Source organism: Patella vulgata, chromosome 1, assembly GCF_932274485.2.
Source record: "Patella vulgata chromosome 1, xgPatVulg1.2, whole genome shotgun sequence".
In the NCBI taxonomy this organism is placed as follows: domain Eukaryota; kingdom Metazoa; phylum Mollusca; class Gastropoda; family Patellidae; genus Patella; species Patella vulgata.
Genome location: NC_065879.2, coordinates 75,879,810 through 75,903,756, shown reverse-complemented (window position 1 = coordinate 75,903,756; position 23,947 = coordinate 75,879,810). Strand labels below are relative to the sequence as shown.

At 37.2% G+C, this 23,947-nt stretch overlaps 1 protein-coding gene across 2 annotated transcripts; it reads left to right on the top strand.

The window, feature by feature from the left end:
• The first annotated feature begins 6,614 nt into the window (after positions 1–6,614).
• Positions 6,615–23,615, top strand: LOC126823620 (uncharacterized). 2 transcript variants are annotated; one of them, XM_050552571.2, is made up of 10 exons: positions 6,625–6,643; positions 8,513–8,587; positions 9,417–9,574; positions 10,283–10,484; positions 11,448–11,593; positions 12,072–12,291; positions 13,270–13,430; positions 14,615–14,840; positions 16,661–16,816; positions 19,361–23,615. In XM_050552571.2, the coding sequence occupies exons 2-10, from the start codon at positions 8,560–8,562 to the stop codon at positions 19,474–19,476; spliced, it is 1,413 nt and encodes a 470-aa protein (XP_050408528.2). In that variant the 5' UTR covers positions 6,625–6,643; positions 8,513–8,559; the 3' UTR covers positions 19,477–23,615. The 2 variants fall into 2 exon arrangements, with proteins under 2 accessions (XP_050408536.2, XP_050408528.2); XM_050552579.2 differs by lacking the exon at positions 9,417–9,574 and having other exon boundaries at positions 6,615–6,643; positions 8,140–8,587.
• Positions 23,616–23,947: the final 332 nt, after the last annotated feature.

Sequence of the window (23,947 nt, the reverse complement as noted above, 5' to 3'; positions counted from 1 at the left end):
TCTGTCTCGGAATTCCAAAGCATTAGTCACAATGCATCAACATCGTTTGATATAGCATACAATAACACTAACAGGTAGTTTCTGACTACAAATATACAAAATATATGTTTATAAAAGGTGATACCCTTTTGACTTCACCACTTCACTGATTTGACACATTTGGCTGCCATGATGATCGTTGGAAAAGACACGTTTTACGAGGAAAGCTTATTATGTATACGACGTCATAAACTTATCAATACTCAGAGTCGTGTCTCTACGGTTGAAAAGATTATTATGCCATTCGTTATGCATTATAAAAATTAGATTTATATTTGCATGATGCATAATTCACTATCCGTACTAATCACAAATCATTAAAATATTTACTTGATTCGCCATTAAAAGAAACCGATATCCTACCATATACATTTGCTAAAATTCACTTGATCTGTCTGGACCCCATTCACTATATACCATTCTCGGGGAATAAATATATCATATTTTCGTCGACTGGTATTAGTGAATGGCTTGCAGCCTATGACAAATGTTCTAATAACGTAGCCTATTCATTAACAGACGAAATATTCCCTAAATATAGTACACCTTTACAACACGTTCTAGATAACGGTACAAGAAATGTAAAAAAATCTATACACCATATTCATCGTATTATCACCCGCAATCAAATACAAAAGCCGAAAGATTTCATCGTACGATCAAATATTGGCGGCTATTGGTTTCAATCTTAGCGTATCTTCCAAATTTTCACCATTTTAGGTACTATATAATAGGAATGTAGTTTTGCCTATTGATATGTTACTGACACCGCGAAGGAAATATTTAGGAGAAGAATTACATCAAATTGCAATCAAACATCAGCATAAACCATTTTTGTTGGTTTATAAAAAATGTAACCATCGCCAGACTCATTATGCCGATTAAATTGTAAATCCCATGATTTTCAAGTTGGTGACCCAGTTTATATATAAAAAAATAACGTACATAGAAGTAAGTTTCAATCAAAACGGCAAGCATTTTATTGAATTAGCTCAAAAACAGTGTCCTTGTAAAAAAAAAATAGATAACTGGGAAATACCAGATGATCAGATTCCAAAATTTAGACACGGTAATTATGTCGTACCACCTGCCAGTTGTTTAAATGAAGATTTAGATAAAATAGACTTTCTTGAACCTAAATAGTCTGGCCAATATAGACGTGCGCGCGATGAATCATCTGATGAAGACATGTCGTTCATGGAATAGCAACAGTAGGACGTTAAATCCCATTTCATTTCAAGGAATAGTGCATTAGAAACAAATCAAGTGACACCTGAAACATCTTGATGATAACGTAGAAACAGGACTTGACGATAAGTTAAACACAGGTCTTGACAAGTTAGGAACATGCTCAGAAGATCATGATCAGCACAGCATTGGAATCGATGTTGTTGCTATCGCGAATTCGATAAACAGCAATTACTTACGATTATATACTAAACAGCAAAAAAAACAACCCCAAAAACAAAAAACAAAACAAAAAAAACGTCAGTAAGATTTCAAAATCAGAGAGGCAGTTAATCAAATCATTCTAGAAAACAACTTACTAAATGGATCAAAGCATTTTTTGTGAACCGTATGTTGACACATTAGTGATTAAATCATGACAATTCCAAAACATTACGAGAAGGTTTAGAGTCTGTACACAGTCTATACATCAGTATCTGGTGTGCCCACCGTAAGGGTCAATAACAGCAGCGCAGCGTTTGTACATTGAGTGGACCATACGATTGATAAACGCCATTGCCAACTGGAACAACACTCTCAGAAAAGCCCGGCCCAATCCATGGACAATGTGTCGTCTCGGTACGACGTTATTAAGTCTCCTCTGAATTTCATCCCTAAGATGTTCAATCTGGTTTAAGTCCAAAATAAGGGCTTACCAGTGCATAACGTTGACACCGTTCTGTTGTGGAAAGTCCCGAGTATCTCTCGCGGTGTGGGCACGGGCGTTGTCGTGATGGAAAACATTGTTTCGATGACGTGCGAAATGTGGTATGACGTGGGGTCTGAGAGTTTGATCGATGTAGCGCACTGCTGTGATACCGCCTCCCCTCCCTGGACCAAGATTTTGGAACACCACAGGACCCACTCTCTGGTTCAGGCCGATTCCACCCCAAACCATTATGCTTGGACCTCCCCATGAGTCGTGTTCCATGACACATTGGTCAAAATAACGATGGCTAAGTTGACGCCATATTCTGCTCATGCCCATTTGCAGTTGATAAGCAATAGTTCGCCATTGCCTGTGTCGCCAGTTCTGGTGTTGTTGGGCAAACTGTAGAACTTCGCGTCGATGGCGAGGGGTGAGGATCGGTCCACGGAAAAGTCTATGGCAATGGATGTTCTCTCTGCTGAGACATCGGCGCACTGTATCAGTACTGATGGGTCTTCCGTGTGTTCCCACTGTCTGACGTGCTATTTCAGATGCCTGTGTGAAGGGATTCTGCACGTGCTGTCGCACAACATGCCGGTCTTGTCGCTTTGTGGTAACTCTTGGTCTACCAGTTCGGGGGCGATCATCTGTGGTGTTGGTGGCCCGAAGGCATTGCTGAAGTCCGCACATTGCCCTGAAAGTGATTGGTTCCTCTGAGCTGTGTCGTGAGTCGTGGCATCCTGCTGACGTTGTAGTGTGAGTGATTCAACTACGTATGCGGGGGGGGGGGGCATTTTATAGGGCTGGTCCCGGTGAACAACACGTGCAGCATGAGTTACATGAAAATCATGGAGAACACATTGCCACTCAGAAGTCAGGTTGCATTTATGAGAACATCTCCTGTGTTAAATTCTGTGTTTGGGAATGAGCCTTTTTGCTCATTTAAAGTTAGAGATGTGGTCACAAATATACAATGAAAACATTTGGCACGTTTTATGTAATGCGTCTATTCAGAGTAACACACCAGCCTGACTTTTCTTTTGCTGCTTAGTAGGGTTCTTTGATTTAGATGACCACATGGTATGATGCTTTTATCATTGGCAATATATTAACCTATTAATTTGAAATGAACGAATGCTATAAAAGCGGCGATTTCAGTCCAAATTGTATGGAGTGAGGCTTTCTCCTGGTGTCCATATGTTTAAGATTGTGATTTCCGCAATATAATATTTATGATACTTGTTTATCCAGAAGGAGCCTGTAGGGAAGTGACAATTGTATGCAATAAATCAATTCGTTTTCAGATGACATCCAGAAATAGTGTTGGGTACGGAAGCTTAAATAAGAAATATTCTTTCTTTGTTATTTCCTATTTTTATTTCTAATTTAAAATCTTAAAATTAATTTCTAATTTCTATTTTGGATTTTGTAGAATGATTTTTTACATGGTGATAATTTGTTTACTGTTTTTATTTCTATTTTTAAATAAATATGTTGTTCTAATTTATATTTCTAATATCCCAATTCCAATTTGTATTTCTAATTTTATTTATTTTTTATTTCGTTTATTGTAGAAATTAAAAAATAAATTAAAAAATGACATAAAAATTGGAATTGGTATATTAAGAATAGAAATTAGAATAAAATAGTTAATTAAAAATAGAAATAAAAACAGTAAATACAAATAGAAACTAGAATTCTTTTTCAAAATACAAATAGGATATCAAAAAATACATAAATATATGTAGTATAGAAATAAAGAATTGTAATGCGTCATCTTGCAAATCTGCACATTTCAATAATTTATTGAATTTTTAAACCAATAATTATTAGAAAAACGACCCCTAGCCACTTCTTTAAATTTAAATTAACTTGTAGTATTGTTTTTCTTTATTAATCTACACTCAACACTGTTCTATCAATGCATGCAATTTGTGTCTACCTAGTACGTCTGTAATCTACCGACCAATCCATTCACTTGATTTGTTGAAATAAAATGAAATGGGGTTTAACGTCCCACTTTGCTGCTCCAACTGGGTTAATAAAAACACCCATACGCCATGCAAACTTTCTAAGAGGGAAATTTTGCCACTGCCGTTACTACTATTACTTACAATATCTGTGCATTGTGTGTGTGGTGTGTCTTGTGCGTGGGTTTGACTACTGGCTTTCTGTTTTGTTCCCATGCACTTATACCACAAACATTGGGAACTGAATCGAATACAGACCGGATGATTGACGTTGAGGGTTTTCTTTAAAGGTTGCATTATTTTTGTTTATGTATATGCCATTATTTTTAACCGTCTTCAATACACCAGTCACAGCAGAACAGTTAAACCCAATTTCATTTCATTATATTTGAAGGTCACAATACCGCGACTTGGGCAACCATAAAAGCAATGATGAATTTAAAGGTTCGATGCTTCATTTGTATCTTTGTTAAAATACCCAGCTGTTGTCCGCTTAAAGCGGAAATTGCAAATTTTTAAGTTATATTTTTACAATTTATTAAAATAAAGTCTGAAAATAGATGGTATCCATAAACAGTCCTACCTTGTTAAAGAATAATCCTATTAATCCTATAATTCACTATTGCCAGCTGAGAAATTGGCAAAAATATCATTTTCCTCTTCACTTTTAAACGTTTGAAAAAAGCCACTCCATGGTGGAGAATAGAAAACAAGGGAGGTAATTGGGAGGTAATTGTGTTATTATTTCCTGTGTAAATGAGTTTTAAGTGTGAGAATGACACCTATGATCGTATAATTGTGAGTTGACAACCTATTGAGCAAAAGACATAGAAATAATTACGTTTTGACTTTCTTAGAGAATTTGCAATTTCCGCTTTAATACACGCTAAATATGTATTCAGAAACAAACGTTAGAGAATCTAGCGGGTTGGATTCAATCAGATTTAATTTAGGCCCGTTATGTTTCTCCGTTACTAATAAAAGATGGCGCCACCTTGTTAGCTAGAGATTCAATTTTCACAAATATTGAAGTTTGCAAGGGATTCATATAGCACTAAATGACGCACTGAGCCTTTAATGTCGGAAGTATTAACAAAACACCATACATACGTTGTAAAGAACCCGTACTAGAAGTGATAAAGGAAACTCCGTTTTTCATACTAACTGAACATCTAGACATATTTGGCTTATTAATTGCGTAGTTGGTATTCCCAAACCGCGCTTAAATCTGTGACTTCAATACCAGATCGCAAGAAACAATACTTTCCATAATATTCGATATGCAAAACAAGACAATGTGGAAGTAGTTAGTAATTGCGATTTCAAAGGACAAAATAGTAATAAAAACGAGTAAATCACGTACATTGTAAACATTCCGATTACATTAATAGGTGCTTCCGTCTATTTTAAGGTTTCAAGTAACAGAGCTATACATCAGGGGCCGGTTGCTCAAAGCTCTGTTATCTTTTAACGATCCGTTAACGGATCATTAACTTTAACGGAGAGAAAGGTTGTTGCTGGAAGCCCCGTTAACTTTAACGTGATGTTAACTTGGCGTTATATTTAACGGAGGTGTTGTGCTCCGTTATCTGTCATAGATTACCTATGTAATTTTCTATAGAAGATTCTAGAGGGTTGGGCGATGCAGGCCAATTCCATTTTCTATAGGGTGAAATTCTATACTATTTTACAGAATTTTGGTGGCCTGTAGGAAAGAATGGCCCCATAATTCTGTAGTGCAAATCCCATAATTTTTCCTACAGATTTATGCTAAAATTTCTAAAGGAAAAAATAAAGTATTCTATAGTTTTTTTTATAGTGTTTTTTGTAGTAAATTCTACAGTTATGTTTTTGTCTTTAATCAAGTTTTGTGAACAGACTGCACAGTTGTCTCACTGTCTTCAGTTTCTTGTTAATACTAACTTCTATGAAGTTGTTATACATGTACATCGAATTTAAAATTCAGCCAATGAACAAACAGTATTCTCTTGGATTAACTTTAATGAATCCGTTAGCTAACGGATAATGAAATTGACTTTCCAGCAACAGAAATTTAACGGACCGTTAACAAACGACAAGTTACCAAGATAACGATCCGTTAGAGTTTAACGGATCGTTAAAATAACTTAGTTCTGAGCAACCGGGCCCAGGTCAAAATTTACGGTATATACAAGGGTGCAAGATGACATTTATATCACACTACAATAAAATACATGTAAAAGTCAGGAAGTCGACTTACATGAGAGAGAGAGAGAGAGAAATGGGGTTTAACGTCAACTCGACACAAACTAGGTCATTTCGGGGCAAACACATGGTTCAATTTTATTTCAATAATTCGCTTGCGCGTAGGGGTCTTTAGCAGTGGGAGGAACCGGAGGACCCGGAGAAAACCCACGAGGTTGGACAGGCGACCCTACTCCTTGTCACGTACAACCGGAGAATCGAAACCCCGCCAGTTGACTCAATGACAGACCGTATGATAAAGCGCGCGCGTGCTAACCATTCGGTTACATGAGATAAATAGTAACTGAAAGGCTACGCATAGTCTGTCTGGTGTGCACATCCTTTTCAAAGAGTCATTGTTTATTGGGCTTTTATTATAATGGTTAGATTGAAAATGACAACTAGTACGCTCGGCCATACATGATCTGCTAAATTAAATTTTTCTCCATCGGCCCCAAACATGCCCTACCCACCCCACCAGCCCATCCGCCCCAGTTTAAAAATAACTTTGACAGGCTGGTACGCAAACTTTATGGTAAGTGACGATTTTATTTGTTTTATTTTAAAAATGGTCCTTATAAAGTTTTAAAATATTGATACATTGACATCTGATATATTCAAGAATTCATCGAAAATGTGAAATGCGATTACATATGGCAGGCAGGTTCAGGCTTATAATAAACAAAGACTGCACTAAAATGCGCACAACGATATCTCCTTTCACTTGTAAATCATTGCGAGGCAAACTGAGTCCTTGTGTACGTCCTATGTGTCTGACCAATGTGTCCGATTAAGTCTAACATACTATATATATGGGGCCCCATGATATACAGTGCAAACAAAAATGAGGATGGGCAAAACTTGTTTATTACTAAGTAAAAAGTACATTATAGTTATAGTTTTATAACTGTATATCACTATGCAGATTTGGGCATGTTTATAAATGGAACAGTTGCCATACACATTGCAATGAATTTGGCTCGTTGACAGTTATATACTATTCAAATACTTAGTCACGGTTATACATAATAAGTTCACACTGCATTCAAACCGGTATAATGCTGTTATGGGATATAAGCAGACGAAAGATTAATTGTTGCGCGCGGCCCATCTTGTCCGTCCGGACCTCATACTGATGTATTCGCTGTCGACGATTTGGATGCGCACGAAAATTCCCCATCGCCTCGATGATTGCATAGCATTCGAAATTTAATTCAGTAGTCACCATCAAAGTATGAATGAATCCCCGTTATAAAACTGCATTTACAAATAGAACTAACCCGTTGGTTTGACTGTCAGTCAGTAGCTATATATTCCATCAAAGTATGAATGAATCCCCGTTATACAACTGCATTTACAAATAGAACTAACCCGTTGGTTTGACGGCGACGGAATGTCTGTCAGTAGCTATATATTCTTTGTTTTATAATTATTACTGAAATTCAGTTGTGTTGGGTGGGAATACTTCCGCTAAGAGACACTTCGAGATAGTGTTTGTACTAATACATTTACATCCCAAAAGTATTTTATTAACTATTCAATTAATTAGTGGTTTGTTTGAGCTTCCATTAGATATTATGACTTGGCTAAATCAGTACGAAGGCCCGCCCAGGTTCCGAACGAAAATATAGTCACTGTTCGCTAGCTTAAGGCTGTAGATCACATCATGACAGGAGTGCGCGTCACACGTTATGGAATACTCCGCCGAAAAACTGATATCTTCTCTTGTAGTCTAGTCTTCGGAAAATAAAACCCGGTCATCATTGTCATACTATAATTAGCGCTTTGCATAGATTGACTGCCGTTCTAATTCCTATGACACAGGCTATAGAAAAGCTTGATGCTCATAAAGTCAAGTTCAGCGGGGTCATGCGTTTTTGTTCTGTAGGGAAAAGGGATCGAAGACTTACTGATTAGGATTAGAACAACGCGTGAAAAACGGTTAGTTGCAAAATAGTTTTAAAAAAACACCTTGTTTAGATGTTTCGGATGCAGAATTTTCTAATTAATTTACATTTTGTAACTTTACAGGATAAAATGGATTGTAGATGTAGTTTTTCCTTATACCAAGAGACCTTGATTGCTACGGAAGACAATTCTGAATTACTAATTAATCCATCACCATTTGAGTTTTTTAGTGCTCAACAAATCATTTCTCCGGACAATATGTATGAAACGTGGATGAAAATACCCACTCACAGAACATTAGATGGCTCTAACATTCTTAATCCATCCAACGTCCCTCTTAACGATGATGGTAGTGACATGGTGAACAAAGGCTTCTCTAAAATTCAAAACAGACTGACTGCGAATGGTGGGTTGTTACGAATAACATCACATTTAACATCATTGATTGGTACATTATTGAAGGGACTGTATTTTGCTGTCCCTTTCATCTTTCTAGATCACAACGAACAAAGGTCAACAAGGCGACGCCCATGGTCTGTTTTTATGATATCGCTTCTGCTGTCATCAACAGGTATACCATTATTTTGAAAAGCTTTTTTCGCAATTTACCTGTCATGTCAAGCTCATATAATAACTCCTTGTGGACGATGATCTACCCCATCCCACCAAACTCCCTCTCGAGCGTTTATTAGTAGACGAGCATTGCATAATTAGTTCTCGTTAATTCAACATCACTGCACGTGGTGGTAGTTCAAATGACAATGTTACTGTCCACAATAAATGCTCAAAATCCGAACATATGCGTTGTTTGAACTATACCGGGTTTGAATCGACACCGGTCAGGACTTTGTATTGACGTCATACGACATCGTGATGATGAACACCTACAAGCTTGAATTCTATCAGAAGATTTGATGTTGCAATTTGATGCATAACTTCATCCAAAGTAGGCATTCCTATCACACTGCTTTCGCGTACCTCTGCATGACTAGATCACGTTCGTTTGTTCGCAGAATGTTACGTCGTCCGCTTCCACCTTGAGTGATATCGTGGAAAGACTAGATGACGTCTCCCGGAGCTACTTCTAGCGAACCCTAGCGACGATTTGGACCTGGATTACAGAAACAGAGGCTACTGTGTTTAGGAACAATGGCCACAGATGCAAAAGTATATAAAGCACCCATTTTGAAACATCCTGTTATTGAGTCAGTTGGTCTGGTTTTGATCCCATGTGCAAGTACTGTAGGTTCGCCTGATCATCTTCATGGATTTTCTACAGGTGCTACGGGTTTCTCCCACAGCTAACAACCATGTTATCCCCTACACCATCGCTACATCTCCTTCCCCATCCATTTCTCGCTCTTTCTCTCGATTTTTAAAATATTATTCATTATCTGTAGTTGATGCTGGCAATGTACAAATTAGCGATAAACTAAAACAGGACGAGCTTGCCAATACCCTACTAAATATGTCAACCGAGCAAGGTTCACAGGCTGTCCTAGTTTGGACATTTACAATAAATGAAACTGTCAATGAATTTACTATTATCAAAGACGGGGTATGTTCCATTTTATATCTTATTTAAAAGGCATCACACGAAACTTCAATAATGATGTTTACCCTTGTTAAGATACATAACTTAATGATGTTGACCCTAATTATGATATGATAATCCAAACGGACAATCAACCTCTCGATGTGCTTAGGAAAGTGAAAAATTCTGCATTCTGCGGTGTTTCAGAAGGCTTAGCAGCGATTTCAAACGCGATCTGCACTTTTAAATTTTAGGGAACCATTCTGTGCGAATGTCCCAGATATTCTCAACTGGATTCAGTTCCCGACTGGTCACGTAGTGTAGCAACGGTCTCCTGATGCAGAAAATAAACATCGGCACGCACATTTTGTCGTACATAAAGATTGGCCTTGGCTTTTAAGATTCCCTCTTACTGTTACCAGTTGGAGGTAACAATCATATGAATGTTGACGGTCCTTTACGTCATTAGTCTGTCGATGTTCACGGCTTCCCCGTGCCGTAGTTCTGTTTCGTGCTGCTCTGGCAGGTATGTTTGGAGAACAGAATACGTCAAAATCTTCAATTCACTTTTGAATATATTATGTATTTAATAAATTTCTCTTCGGCGCATAAACTTTCGGGTGATGCGATACGTTTTTTTAGTTTATAGTCCATGCATTTTATCCGTCCACCCGTAATGCATCATAGTCCCTAAATAATACTTACAGTAGCTTCATTTTTACTTTACTCAAGAATCCTGTTTTGACGTATTTAATGAAAGACTCGGTAATGCTACCGCCTCATCATCACCGTTATGATATCGACACGAAGTTTACATTAGGCAATGCAACTCTATCCCTGACCATAACCAATGTGTCTGTAGAAGATGCTGGTATCTACCGATGTATCTTAGACTTGTTAAATGTACACCAAGATATAAAGCTCATTGTCAATGGTAAGTTTACCAATTATAGATAGAAATGAAATGAAATCGGGTTTAACTGAGTAATCTGGTAACACCGCTTTTCGAGACCGTTTGTAAACTGCCAAGATGTAATTAACCCGCAGTAATATCCTGAAAACTTTTATTAATCGCTGAAATACTTTTAAGATATATCGAATGTACACGGATGGTTTTCACTGCTGATTTATGAACGGGATGAGACGAAAAGCCGAGGTGTCGTGTGCACGTTGGCGTGCACGTGAAAGAACCCTTGACAGTAGGAATTCGACGAAGAGTATACATAAATGCCACTGTCCGGGAATAATTCCCATAATAGCCCACTGCATACGATATACCACACTGATCAGCAGTGAATATTCGCCAGGCCGCAACAATCACTGATAGGGGTGACATCCGTGAAGCTTAACTTTTTCCATCTGCAAATTCAATTCTCTAACATTTATTTTGAAGTATTAGAAAAATAAATAACGGTGTTTGAAGTATAGGTTAAAATAAAGAGTAAAAGGCACCATTCTGCCCGTACCAGTTAACGCAACAACGTCTTCTGTAAACAATGCACGTGTCTTAGAGCCAATATGGACGCCGTGAGGTGACGTCACCTGTAGAATGCATGTAAACTTCATATAGGTACATTGGTATAAGATGGCTTTCGCAATATCTCTGTGAAACAGATTGACCATATACCCGTCTTCATTAACCCCGTTTGAGTAGAACAATAATGCTTTAAACCACATTTCATTTTATTTATGTGCGAGTTTATCCAGGATCAAGGTGAATGGTAGCCAAGAAACCCATCTCTAGCTTCGTCTGATATCCGGACGCTGGCATCATTTATTTTGGCTGTGGCATGAAACTAGAATTATAAAAACCTTCCACGTAGAATTCACCAGTTTTATTCATTTTTAAAATTATATCCGAGATTCTTACTTATAAAAGAAAACAATTTGTTAATAGGTGATGCTGGCTTTGAATGGATACCTAGTACTCAAGCCCCAATAAAAAAGACTTTAAATCAAGATATTGAATTAACATGGACGTACAGAACTAGTAAACGGATACATAAGATCATCATTTATAGAACGAAGGACGAAGAAAGCTCGGTAAGACCCAATGGACAAAAACAATCTAGACTTACTTCCATCATTGAATAGTGTATAAAAAGTTTTAGAAAAAATCATCAGGTTCATTTTATAATTATAAATTAATTGAGCTATTTTTCGTTTTAGAAATTTAGAAAATACTATAAATATTATAACCTGGTTTACCAATTGTAGCGGGGAACCGTAGTGGCTCAGTGAGTAAAACGCTGGTTTGCTAACCAGCATTCCTAAGGATTTTCCGGTGTGGTGACCCCTTATCAGTGGTGCCGGGCGGCGGCTTAGCACGGAACCATGCCTGGTCGTTCACATTGTGCTAAAAAACGAGGTACCGTATACACCTTGCCGTTCTCGTACAAGAACTCTTTAACAGTTGGAATTCGAAATAAAAGTAGGTCGTAGTGCCGCTGTCCGGGTCAAATTTCCACAAAGCACACCTTGTAAAGTACGAATATAACTATTGCTTACATTTTCTTTGTAGCCTGAAAATGTTGGAGTATGGACAGTTGGAAATGGGTACAAACCAGATCCATCTCTGTCAACCGACGTTCACTTCAGTAAAAATTTCACCAACGATGGTGGGAAAGTCAGCATAAAATTAATACGTGCTATCTACAAAGATTTTGATCTGACCTACTTTTGTCACGTTTACTGTGAAGGCTCGTTTGACGATAAACAAGGAATTGAACTAACGTCTCACAGTAAGTATACATATTATTAGAGGGACGTCTTAAGGAAGATAAACTACTACAGAGACACGTCTGAAATTTCTTTGGACTTGGTCTGTAATACCCCCGTTAGACCCGGATGGCGTCCTTACTGCGCTGCTACCGCGACGGAAAACGGTCAAGATCGCCATAAGCCTGGTAAAAGCGTGGCTGAAACGCCAGATATCGTGCTGTAGTCTCAATCGTCGCCGAGTCACGCCGTTTACGCCAAGGTTCTACGATCTGACCTGGAAAGCTGTGAGAACGGGTTTTTTTTTTTAAGTTTGTAATTTTTTGATACATTTTCCCGCGTTGTGTTCACGTTTGCCGGCAACCTTGTGCATTTTCTGGTCGCCGTACGGCCACGCCGGTTTGACGGGTGTATTCGATAGTAATGGCACGGAGCACATATTACATGACATCTGCAATCTTTGCATTATCTTGGGGGTATTGTAATTTCTAACAATCGCATATTCATGTAAGGGATCAAGATAATCAACTACAGAGACAAATACCTCGTCTAGAATTTCTTTGGACTTGGCCCTTAAGATAGAAATGGGACGAAGCACACATTGCATACCATCATCACTGTTTGGAGGATAAGACTTCGTGATAAAATAATTACATGCATTTAACCAAAACGGCCAAAACCATTTTTCGAAGCTACAATGTCGAATAGCTGATTTAAAAGTTGCTAGATCTGTATCCAGAATTCAAGTTACAGGTGCATGTAAGTTAGATTAAATGCATCATTTGAAGATAAATCTGTCAAATGCACACGCTGAAATATACGCGTACTAACTAACTCTTGCAAGTTTAATACATAAGACATTTAAAGTGAGTCTAACCTTAATTTGAATATGACATATGTTTTGTGATAGTGTGAAGAACACATTGGTGCATGTTCCAAATAGCAATACATTTTCCTACATCCACATGGCTAACATCTTTTGTATTTAAAATATCGTACAGGACCAAAATGCAGAGCTGAGTCTAAACATATTGAAGCCAGAGAGAAGGAAGCTGCTGTGTTCAAGTGGAGTTTTGAATATCCTTATGGAGCAGTAGCCGTAATGTTCTGGTTGGAAACAACAAACGTAGTGGTGAGTTATGCGAATATTCAACGCAAATATGTAGGTATCTTTCTGATATTTGATTGTGTTATTTAGTCCATTAAAAGGAAGACGTCCGTTGATTTTGAAGAATATTCGACAACTACTCCTGGCGTTATTCCAACTGAAACCATGCTAACACTCTAGAGATCTCAGTTGTCATAAGGTCATGTTCATATGGATTGTTCACTGTTCAGTCAGAAAACAGAGGAAGTAGCTATTGATATCAAACGATTTCCGACAGTTGATTTTTTTGAAACATAGTTAAAACACTAGAGGTCATAATTATCATAGGATCATGTTCAAATCTATTAGAGTGTTCAGTATTTATGAGATCAATTTTGAATATTGATATAAACTGATAACTGATTTGTTGCTAAACTCTCACTCTCTTCGATGGTTTGGGTTGTTTGATTGTTTATTTTATTTTTTTTTATTTTTATTTTTTTTGATGGGGGGGGGGGGCTTTTAAACAAAACAGGGGATCGCTGTGGCTAAGTGGGTAAGACGCTGGCTCGCTAGCCTGTAGGTCGGGTGGTTCTCCCTTGTCAGGGATGCAGGACAGAGTGTCTGACCACGACAGCTGTCTAGTCGTTCGGATGGGACGAAAACCGAGGTCCCGTGTACACACTGGTGTGCACGTAAAAGATCCCTTAACAGTTGGAATTCGATATAAGAGTAGGCCGTAGTGTCGCTGTCCGAGCCCGATTCGGAGCAGAACAGTAGGACGTTAAACCCCATTTCATTCATTAAACAAAACAATACATATATAATACGTGCATTATACATTAATTTATTAATGCAATCTAAAATTGGTGAACGCCTTGACATTTGGAATTCGATTGAGAGTGTGCGAATATCGCCCTTACAGCACACTCCATGGCACATGTCAGTTTCCATTATCCCGGTTGGCGCAGAATAGTTAATTCCTTGAAATGGAGAAAATGCAACAACCCAATTGCGTTTTCTTTTGTTGTAGATGTGGCACTATTAATATCGATAGACAAATACCGTAGGTATCGGGAGGAAATAGTTTTATAGCTAACAAAACACTATAAATAGGGAATTTAACAAAGGCAGGCTCTTCTAAAGAATTTCAAAGGACACGACGCTCCATCCACGAGCTCAAACGCCACACTCTTTCAAATAGTGTAGTCAGTGGATCGACTTTACTTAAAGTTAGTAATAATTATATCGTATCATAGGTTGATGATATTGGTTTCTGGTATATGGATACGTTTGAACTATATTCTCACTTTAAAGGAAAGTTTTCATTCAGCAAAAGTGTACCTGATATCGATGGGAAAGAGTGGATAACTCTTACACTACGTCGTGTTACCAGGCAAGATTTCAACGCAACATACTTCTGCAAAGTCGTTCATGGCGATGGCCAGCTGAGTCAATGTAAAGTTATCTTAACACAAAAGTTTGGTGAGAATATTTATTTTAAGAGAATATGATATGACAGGATACTCGCCTCTTAAAGTAGCCAAGTCTTTAACTCAGTATCACCCACAGTCTTCGACATTGCAAACACGACTTATTGGTCAATTTAAATCAACATTGATGTTGTTATCTTACAGTGAAAAGATGGGTTTCTGGTATTCAATATTTAAAGGAGCTAAGTCTCTAACTCAGTGTTTTCCATAATATTAGAAATTAAAAACACAAATTAGAATTCAATATTGGTCCATGTCAATCCATATTGATGGTGTTATGTTGCCGTGAAAATGTTGGATCCTAGTATCCAATATATAAGACACAGTGAACGTTTTAAAATATGGTATATATTTTCGGGCGCAAAACCAACGAACAAGGAGAAACATATCCTAAATTACAATGCGGCAGTAAATAGTAATGGCTGATTGACAAATGATAAAATGAGAATAAAATGGGCTAATTAGGCGTAAACGATTGTCGTTCGGTTTAGACAGTTCGCGTAATTGATTAGAAATTACCTTTTTTTAAAATTGAATATAAATCACTTTATATAATATACTCATATTACATTAATATGGGCCTTTAGACTCATTTATGATTAAATAAAAACTAGCGCCATACAAGACACAATGAAAATTTTAAACTTAGCAGAATGCTTTCGGGCGCCATTTGTAATGAGCGACCCGGTGAACGAGGCTAAAAATATCCACCAGGGGAGATTATCAGGATAGACTGGAATAACTGCCAAGACTACCATTCAATTTGCACTCTTTGTGTATTTCGTCGAACATAACTGATTGGAAATAACAGTAAAAACAGCAAAGATTGAATGTAAATCAGTTTATATATACATACATATTAGGCTACATTATTATATGCGTTGCGACCCATTTGTTTCCATTTCTAGGAGCCAAAGAATAGCGATTTAGCTTCTTTAAGGCCTTATATTCATTCATTAGTTAAGAAAGCATGAATGATTCATTTTAACGAAGCAGTGTTCGTGAGTAATCACTCTCTAGCATTTTATTTCCTCTTTATTAATCTTCGTCCCATGGAAGCCCCAAAAAACATTACTGAGTATGCCCGTCATCATTAGACCGATAGGTTCAGTAAGCATTCGAATCCCTTTCATGACCTAAAGATACATTATGTAAGAGCTAAATCGACTTATTGTAGCTCTTTATTTCCGCTTCAATTGTTATATAAACTATTTTTTAGACATTTATTCAAATGACAAGCCTATAATCAACCCTCTAGACGATCGGATGGCAGAGATTTAAACCGGTTAAAAACAACGTCGCCATTGAATGATTTAATTTTAAACGGGATAAAAGAAGGTCGTCATTTAATTATTTAATTTTAAAATGGCGAATTGAGACTAAATCTCGAATAACAAGTGCCTCTTTTAGAATAATAAACAATCTATGCCACATCTTGTTAAGACTTAAAATAGTGATAACTTCGATCATAAAAAAGTAATTTGAATAAAATTTTCAATATATTCATTTTGCATTATCTTTATTTAAACAGTGTAGAAAAAGGTCAGCTCTTTATCAAAATCTTACATGACCTATCAGCTTGGTTAAAACTCTTAATCTAAAACCGACGTGTCACCAGGGAACGTTGACAATGAAATTGGCGTTACCGTGTCTGTAAGTTTTGAAAATAATTAAGCATTAATAAGGAGCCCCAGCCTGCTCACGCCATTTGATCGCCCAGCAAGCTGAATCGACGTTTACAGAATCTAGATCCGGTGTTGTGTTAAGTGTTCAAAGTAAATGATATTTCTATATTTTAATATTTGAATATAGATTCAGAGCCAGATGATGTAAAAGGTGATGAGACTAGGAATCAAACATCCAAGGAACATACACCATCGTTGGGTTTGATAATTCCATTTGTAGTAATAACAACAGTGGTCATAATTTTAGTACTGGTACTGGCTTACCTAATCTACAAAATGAGAAGTAAGTATTACATGTTTCTGATCAACAAATCGGCATGTGCAAGGGTAATTAGTCCATAATAGTACCATTTTTTAAAAACAACTTACACTAAAATGAAAAGTGATATCGTGTTTGTATTTATTGTTTTTTTATACGCCCACATTTTCATGTGGACGTATATTGTCGTCGCCCCTGTCTGTCCGGACCTCTGTCCGTCCGTCGACAATTGTTTGTGGACACTCTACAGGTCACAATTTTCATCCGATTTCAACTAAACTTGAAATATAGGTTTATCTCCATAAGATCACGGATCCTTTCGATATTGGCATGTATCGGACCGTAACTTTGTGGATTATGGTCCCTGATTGCACGAAAAATCGCATTTTTAGCTTGTGGACCCTATAACTAGAGGTCACAATTTTTATCCGATTTTGTTGAAACTTTAAATTTAAGTTTATAACCCAACGATCTCGGTTCCTTTTGATATTCGCGCATATCGGACCGTAACTTCCTGAATTATGGTCCCTGATTGTACGAAAAATCGCGATTTTAGCTTGTGGACCCTATAATTTTTATCCGATTTAAAAAACCGTTTTAGTATATCAGGTTTACATCCTAAGGCTGATTGAGTTCGAATTTCGTGAAAATCAGCCCAAAACTGATAGACAAAATGGCCGCCCCTCGTTCTCAAATAGCGTAAAAACGTGGTATATCAAGGTTGTGGGCCCTCTAGAGGTCACAATTTTCTTCTGATTTTGCTGAAACTTGCAATATAAGTTTATAACCCAAAGATCTCGGTTCATTTCGATATTCACGCATATCACGATGTAACTTCCTGAATTATGGCCCCTAATTGTACGAAAAATCACATTTTTAGCTTATGGACCCTATAGCGGTCATAATTTTTATCCGATTTATAAAAACCCGTTGAATATATCATTGTTACATCCTAAGGATGGTTGAGTTCAAATTTCGTGAAAATTGGACTAAAACTGACAGACAAAATGGCCGCCCCTCGTACTCAAACAGCGTAAAAATATGGCGTATCAATGTTGTGGACCGTCTAGAGATCACAATTTTCTTCTGATTTTGATGAAACTTGAAATGCATGTTTATAACCCAAAGATCTTGGTTTCTGTCGATATCCAGGCATATCGGATAGTAACTTCCTGAATTATGGCCCCTGATTGTATGAAAATCATGTTTTTAGCTTGTGGTCCCTCCAGAGGTCACAATTATTATCCGATTAAAAAAAATACGTCCGAATATATCACTGTTACACCGTAATGTTTATTGAGTTCGAATTTGTGAAAATCCAGACAAAATGGCCGCCCCTCGTACGCAAATAGTGTATAGCATCTGGTATATCAAGCTTGTGGACCCTCTAGAGGTCATAATTTTGATCCGATTTTGATGAGAGTTGAAATACATGTTTATAACCCAAAAATCTTGGCTCCGTTCGATATTCGCTCGTATCGGATCGTAACTTCCAGAATTATGGCCCTTGAATATACAAAACATCACGTGTTTAGCTTGCCGTCCATGTACAGGTCACAATTTTTATCCGATTTAAAAAAAACCATGTGAATATATCCCCTATAATCATCATTGCTAATATCAATGCTGATCACTTATGGAGATATAATAGTTATACGTGTTTCATAATTGTTATAGTACTTCACCCCTGAAACATCTCTCTGATCACTGAGATATACAAGACGCTTTCAATAAAAAATAACATTCGACGCTCATTTTCGTCATGTATATTACGCTAAAAAAAAACAACTCATTAAATTCAAAAGTCTCCAAGCTAAAAAGTACGATTTTAGCAAAACTGAATGATTTGAAATCAAATAACCCCAAAGAATACCGGAACCTAATTAATTCTCTACTTTACGACGATAAGAAAATTGAAAGTAAAAATAGAAATGACTCTGATGCAAGATATCGACAACCGCATCAAACATCTTCAGCGTAATTCAACAATAAACCATAATAAACTAAATGGGGTAAGCACGACCCAAGAAGTACGTGAAGCCTTAAAAAAAACTCAAGAAAAATAAATCTAATGGTCCCGATCTTATCCTAAATGAAATGCTAATTGTATCCTTAGTTTTATCCATAGGAATATTTCCAACAGTATCGCAAGACTCTTTACATAACACCCATCTACAAAAAGGGTCCTGTACTGGAAAGGGGAAACTATAGGGGTACAGCACTTGAAAGCTGTCTAAGTAAATCTTTCCTGTCTATTATAAATGCTCGAATATCTAACTATTATTTCAATAATTCGTTAGCGGGTAGGCTCTTTAGCAGTTCGAGAAAACCGGAGGACCCGAAGAAAACCCACGTACAAGCTGGGAAATTGAAACCACGCCATTTGACTCAATGACAAACATTCTCAAACCATTCAGCCACCCAACCAATCTTTGGTTAATAGCGTCAAGGGTGATCAGACACAACGAATGATTTTGTTATTGTTTAAAAGTTTTTTATGTTTTTATTTATCTCTTCGATGTATCTATTTATCTATCTATCTATCTCTGTATTATATATCTATTGCAGATAGAAAAAAGAAGAGATGTACGACAGATGATACTGATTGTGCTGATGGCGTGTGTATTACTCCGTCTAACCAGGACGTTATTACCAGTAATACTTCGCTTGTTACTTCTACGTAGATCTGAGTTATAGAAATCTTTGAAAGGTTGTGAATCTTCAATCATTTATTGCTTTGCCTAGCCCAATTACAATAATTTACAATCAAATTTTTTCAAAAATTCCAATTTTTTCAAAAATCCCAATTTTTTCAAAAATCCCAATTTTTTCAAAAATTCCAATTTTTCCCCCCCCCAGGCTTACCTAAATTTCGTTTCATCTTATATGCCCGAGATCGTAAATTTGTGCTTTACCCTTTCAATGAAGACGGCCAAATCTTCATTGTCGCTCATATTGGTTCTAGCGAGGTAAGCAAGGTCTTATTTTCTCACTAAGATGTTCAGTTACATTTGTCAGGCGTTCACTGACATGCGACCGTTTAGCAGTAAAAAGTTGCCCAGTAAAATTGACTGGGAAGCCAAACTTTTTCGCCAAGGATTCAATAACACGGTCCCTGAACGTACAGGGCGAGTGTAATGAAACCTACGTTCAGAGCTGAACTAATCTGAGCTAAGCTAACCACGCTGTTTCAGCTTTTGCTTTTCATTTATTCGACACCAATGTCAGGCATATAGAACCGCTGCATTAGAATCGTCACCAGGACTTCAGTTATTTCCCATAAACCCCCAGCTCTAAGCTATTGGCGAATTTAAAGTGCCCTCTGTAACATATCAAACTGAGTCAAATATGACTTCAACCTATTTGCAGGAGACTGTTCATCGTATGTTCCATCCAGGACGGGGTTGGATGGCCGAATGGTTAGCGCGTGCGCGCTGTAACATAAAGTCTGTTACCACCACTAACAGTTGGAAATGATACAATGTTTACGCCCACCGATAAAGCCAATGCCCTTAATAATTATTTCATTCAACAAACTGAACTGTTAAGTACTAACAAAACTCTTCCACTCCTCCAAATGAATACTAATTATAATAGCTTAGACTCGATTGTACCAACCCCTGGAGAAGTTAAGGACATAATAAATAGCCTAGATACATCAAAAGCTTCAGGTCCAGATGAAATAAGTCCAAAAATCTTAAAATATATCGTTAATGAAATTAGTAATCCCTTGTGCCAACTTTTTCGTTTTTCACTAGAAACACACGCTGTCCCAAACTTATGGAAATTTGCAAATGTCATGGATATTTTTTTAAAGGACACCCAGCCGACTGCTGCAATTACAGACCCATTTCACTCTTGAGCATTATTATAAAAAATTTTGAGAAAATAATATATAAACACGTCTTTAACTTCTTCAAGGACAATTCAATACTAACAGCACTTCAAAGTGGCTTTCTTCCGGGTGGGGGGGGGGGTTGGATGGCTGTATCATAAAGTCTTTCATTGAGTCGACTGGCGTGGTTTCGAATCCCCGGTTGTACGTGACAAGGAGTAGGGTCGATTGTCCAACCTCGTGGGTTTTCTCCGGGTCCTCCGGTTTCCTCCCACTGCTAAAAACCCCTATGCGCAAGCGAATTATTGAAATAAAATTAAACCATGTGTTAGTCCCGAAATCACTTCTTTTGTCAAGCCATTGATCATAACAAATATACCAGGATCGTGTTTTGTGCCATCAGCAAGGCTTTTGACAGAGTCTGGCACGCCGGACTCTGTCATAAGCTGGAAGCTGCTGGGGTCAGAGGAGGACTGCTGTTATGGTTCAAGAACTATCTTGAAAATCGACAACAATGTGTTGTGATAAACGGAATATCCTCGGACCACAGGGGTATTCCCGCTGGTGTCCCACATGGAAGCGTATTAGACCATTATTAATTTTATTATATATAAACGGCATTGTGAATAATATACAATCGAACATCCGACTTTTTGCTGATGATACCTCTCTGTATCTGAAAATCGACGACCCAGAGGCATGCGCACTTACATTAAATAAAGATCTTGAAACAATTAATTCATGGGCGGAAACATGGCTAGTGATATTTAACCCCCTCAAGACAGAAACTTTGACCTTCACAACTAAACGCAGTGTTGTAAAACCACCCCTTCTAATGAACTCAATAGGAATAAAGGAAGTAACTGAACATAAACACCTCGGACTTATCTTTCAAAGCAATTGTAAATGGAACAGCCACATTGATAGCATAATTAGCAAAGTATCAAAATTAGTAAACAGTCTTCGCTCCTTGAAATATCGTCCAAATAGAAAATCGCTACACACCCTATATTCTTCCTTCATTCTGCCACACCTTGATTATGCCGATGTTATCTGAGACGGGTGCACTGACTACTTATGTAATAATCTTGAATACCTTCAGCTTGACGCACTGCGCACTATTTGTGGGGCAGTTAAGGGTACTAGCTATGCTTCCCTCTACGCAGAAACTGGGTTTATTCCACTCAAAGAAAGCCGAAATCGACATAAATTAAAACTACTTTACAAAATCATCAATAACCTAACCCCTCCTTATCTTAAGAATCTCATAAATCTAGAACCTGCAAACAAATATTCCCTTCGTAACGAAGACAAATTAAAAGAAACTCGCTGTCGTACTGAAATTTTTGCTAAATCATTTATCCCATCCAGTATAAGGGAGTTGAATAAACTCAGTACCCCAGCGAGGAATTCTAGATCCCTGAAAATTTTTCTCCGATCATCTATCGAAATTTGATATCAAAGTTCCTTCGTTTTATTATAACGGTCAGCGGAACCCCCAAATAATCCATTGTAAATTACGACTTCGATGCTCTGACCTGCAGGGTCACAAATTCCTACGACATATTGCCGACAGCCCCGCATGCCTCTGCGGTCATATATTTGAAGATCCCGATCATTACCTCCTGCGATGTTCCTTACATTCAATTGCACGAATAGAAACCATAGACAAATTACAACATGATTTTAAAAATATAAACTGTCTTTTATTCGGCTCCACAGCCTACAGTCTTGATGTTAATTCTAATATTTTTAATCAGGTCCATAAATTTATAGATATATCAAACAGATTCTAATCTCATCTCGATCAAATAATAATTTATCTTCTCTTTCATGTATGTATAGTCTCTCTAATGCTGATTATTATTAAAAGATTCTTACTGTGCTTGCATATGTATAATTATTAACTACTATGTATACTGTACATTTTCACCCATTTTATTATATCCATATTATATGTATGTGTTTGCCATTTTAACTATGTATATACACCCTTTTGTATTAATAATATATATGTATATACAAATCCCATTCAGTCAACCTGAATAAAAATATGGTTTAAAAAAAAAAGAGTTAACTGGCTTGGATTCGATTCCTCAGTTGTACGTGAGAAGGAGTAGGGTTGCCTGTCCAACCTCGTGGGTTTTCTCCGGTTCCTCCGGTTTCCCCCCACTGCTAAAGACCCCTACGCGCAAGCGAATTATTAAAATAAAAATTGAACCATGTGTTAGCCCCGAGTGGACGTTAAAACTCTCTCTCTCTCTCTCTCTCTCTCTCCCTCCACAAGGTCAGTGTCTACTTGAGAAATACACATACAGACATCCTTTTTTAGGGCTAGTTACCCCGATTAAATTAATTTTGTTGATGGTAATGTAAGACCGGATAATCTAGCCAATGACCTAGTTATTCTCAAAGGTTGTCAACCCATCAGATTAATATTTGTAGAATATTTATCTGCATGATAGAGACTAGAAATGTAATTGATGGGCACTGATTCCAAGTCGGGCGGTTATCTAGCGTTGATATATCAGTTTCACTAAATGTTAAACAATCAATCTGAAAACATATTATCGTGGATTAGGATGTTCGAAAATTATATTTTCCGACAAAATATATCTCTCACCGTTACTTTAAGTGGCATTTTAGCAATTGATAGGTATAACACTACACATGTATATGGACTACGTACACTTACTGATTAATCTACAAGGAGCGCTTCGACGTTGATGCTCTCGTCGTTCCTTCTTGGTCATTACCAATAAACTTTGGAATGTATGGTCCAGCAAACAGCATACAGTAGGTATCACGGCTGTGTATTGAAACTAACAAGTAGAGCAATTAAGGTGTAATATTGAATTTTAACGGTATTGTATATTATATAAATAATAATAATTGTTTTGTGAAAGAACTATTTTAAGATTATGTATAGATTTATATATAATAATTGTTTTGTTAATAAACCATTTTAAGATTAGAAATATAATAAAACGTGGGGTAAGAGCTAGACTACACGGGTCTTTAATTCCGAAAAACAAATTTTATCTTTTAAAAAGAAATTGAGGGAAACTTTAATAGGTGAAATTAACACAGTTACATGCCAGTCTTAGTTGTCTAAGGGGTGAAATTTAGATTATAAGGTCTGTCTTGATTCCCCGCTGGTGTGTGATAAGGAGTATGGTCTCCTGTTTAACCTCATGGGTTGTCCAGTTTCATCCCACTGCTAAAGACCCCTCTGGTTGATAGAGCGTATAAAAATCAACATACATAATGTAGGTAGTATCAGTCCATCAACAGTACAACTGAATGCTGTTCGTTGTACA

Coding starts and splice junctions, on each gene's coding strand:
- LOC126823620 (XM_050552571.2), top strand. CDS start 8,560: ATGATATCGCTTCTGCTGTCATCAACAG. Junction 12,292..13,269: donor AATTGAACTAACGTCTCACA/GTAAGTATACAT, acceptor AATATCGTACAG/GACCAAAATGCAGAGCTGAG. Junction 14,841..16,660: donor TATCTTAACACAAAAGTTTG/GTGAGAATATTT, acceptor ATTTGAATATAG/ATTCAGAGCCAGATGATGTA.